Below are 2,375 nucleotides of genomic sequence, written 5' to 3'. Positions count from 1 at the left end.
TGTCTTGATTGTACCCGTGTTCATTTCCCGGTTTCGATATCGTATCATCATTGTGTGAGATGTAACCACTGAGGGAAACTGGGTGATGCAGGAAGCTTCTGTACTCTTTGCCCCTTTATGTGAATCTATAATTATTTCAAAAGAACGTTTTCTAAATGGCGTGAGGGGGCAGTATTCGGTTTGTAAGTGAGAAGCCATCAAAGGCTGACAAATAGTGCCAAAGAGAAGTTACTACCTGGGCCAGAAGTGAGGATCCTGAGTGTGACGTCGGCCCAGTTCGTGCCTCCCACTGTCCCGATGTAAAATAGGAAAATTTTTTTTGACCCATTCGAAACACAATGCTTCATCTCTGCCTTAGATCTACAGTCAAGTTCCAGGGGTGGAAAAGGACTTTTAATGGAAAGAGCTAAAACGTACAGGTTTTTTTTTTTTGTTTTTGTTTTTTTTTGTTTTTTACGTGTTTTTACATATCTTCATAAGATTTAAAAGATCATTCGAGAACAATAATATAAAGATAAAGGCTCTCCAGCGCCCCATCCTGTTATTTACACACCCCCTCGTGTCGTGTCATTTATTTTGTTTGGAGATCAACCCAAATTTTGAGCCACGCTCTGTGGTTCAGCAGCCGGATGAGCACTTTGCTCACTATTTCCTAAATGCTAGTAGGTGAGCAGGGAAAGTGCCAGCCTTAGGCCCTCATTCCTGACGCTTGGCGCTTTGTCGCATGTTCAAGAGAGCGTTTGAGATAGGACAGCCCATTCCAAGGGAATGGAACGCCCCTGCTTTTACTGTGTACGCAGCAAAAACAACATTTGGATCAATTTACAAGTTTCTGCGAAACATCGTCAAGAAATAATGTCATTTAGGCTTTAGCAAGAAAACAGCGGATCTGCGCCGTATCCTATGTCTTTCGGATGCCTGCCTGGGCTTTGCCAGGATGCTGGCCGCGGGAGCGAGACTCCTGTCAGAGGCAGAGACACTGCTGTCTTTTCGCTGCTGCGTGCAGCCTCCCAGGGTGTGCCAGGCAGGAGCCACGACGCCGGAGAGCCCTTCCTTTCTGCGAGGCTGTTTCTCCCACGTGGGACCAGCTGGCTCCCCGGTCGACGGCCTGTGATACGCACGTGCTTCAAGGATGCATCACGAATTTCATCTAGAAACAAGCAGGCCCTTTCTCCTTTTTCGTTGGCAGTCCGAGTGGCTGTTCCTGGGTGGGCTTGGGGACGTATTATGGTGTGACCACTTGAATGCTTCAAAATGGTTGGTTTTTATAACATGTACTCAAAAAAAAAAAAAAAGAAAACAGCTAGAAAAAAAACATGCTTATGATTTTTTTCAATGCAAGGAGACGCTCTGACCTTTGTGTTCGTGGTCGGTTCTTTATCTTCGACAGCATGTACTGCATCCCTTGCGAAGGACCTTGCCCCAAAGTCTGCGAGGAAGAAAAGAAAACGAAGACCATTGATTCGGTTACTTCTGCTCAGATGCTCCAAGGATGCACCATATTCAAGGGCAATTTGCTCATTAATATTCGACGAGGCAGTAAGTATTCCATCCCTCCGGAAAATGTGGCTGGATCTCCTGGTTTTCTTTTATTGATGCTTTTTCTATTCATCTATGACTCACAAGTAAACTATAGGCCCAGAAAAACAATGTGGTGTGTCAGCCTCGTGCTCGATGCCTCTCCATTGAGTTTCCCTCTAAGATAAAAACAAACAAACAAACAAACAGAAAGGCAGTCTGCTGTGAGCCACTGGTTCAGCGTTTATTCCTGTAAAGGGTCATCTGTCATCTCTCTGTGAGTCGCCTCTTACGTAGGAGAAGCACGTCTCGACACACACAGACCCCAGAGGAGACGATGGATCAGGGGTATGACTCAGCCGTCTCCAGTGGGAGCCAGATCCACACAGCTTTAAGTCCAAAGAGTTTTGGTTACTTAGCTCTTTTGAGGAGCCTGAGCAAAGGGAATATTTAATGCTATCACTTTAAAATTTCATGAAGTCCAAAAGAGTAGTCGATCTCTGAATTTGCTTCTGAGAGCCAAAAAGATTTAAGCGTGTGTCATCATGTATTTAAAGTTTCAGGCTCATCCCCGTGGGACGGCGACCGTCATTTGCGGTGGCCATGGCACTCCTAGTGATGGCATTTGTGCAGAGCAGTTCCCACGGACTTATTCTGTGATATTTTCACTTCTGATCTTTAATGGACAAGGGTTTCTAATAATGGCCCTATAAATTCTCCACACCAGGACCTCTTGGTCAAGGTGCTGATGGTTTCATAAGCCAGAATAAACACAGTAAGAAGACCTTGAGGTTGAAAGGAATTTTTTTTCGACATCCTTTTGAATAGAAATTGTTTTTTACAGTGTGAGGGAGAAA

At 44.9% G+C, this 2,375-nt stretch overlaps 1 protein-coding gene across 1 annotated transcript in view; it reads left to right on the top strand.

Moving 5' to 3' along the window:
• IGF1R (insulin like growth factor 1 receptor) overlaps positions 1–2,375 on the top strand; it is a 295,325-nt gene that overhangs the window by 225,956 nt on the left and 66,994 nt on the right. The window contains exon 4 of the mRNA XM_023528984.1: positions 1,391–1,539. Within this exon, the coding sequence (XP_023384752.1) occupies positions 1,391–1,539 (149 nt within the window). The remainder of the gene's footprint in view (positions 1–1,390; positions 1,540–2,375) is intronic.

Source organism: Pteropus vampyrus, unplaced genomic scaffold (genome assembly GCF_000151845.1).
Source record: "Pteropus vampyrus isolate Shadow unplaced genomic scaffold, Pvam_2.0 Scaffold34, whole genome shotgun sequence".
Lineage (NCBI taxonomy): Eukaryota > Metazoa > Chordata > Mammalia > Chiroptera > Pteropodidae > Pteropus > Pteropus vampyrus.
This window is presented reverse-complemented; position numbering and strand designations above follow the sequence as displayed.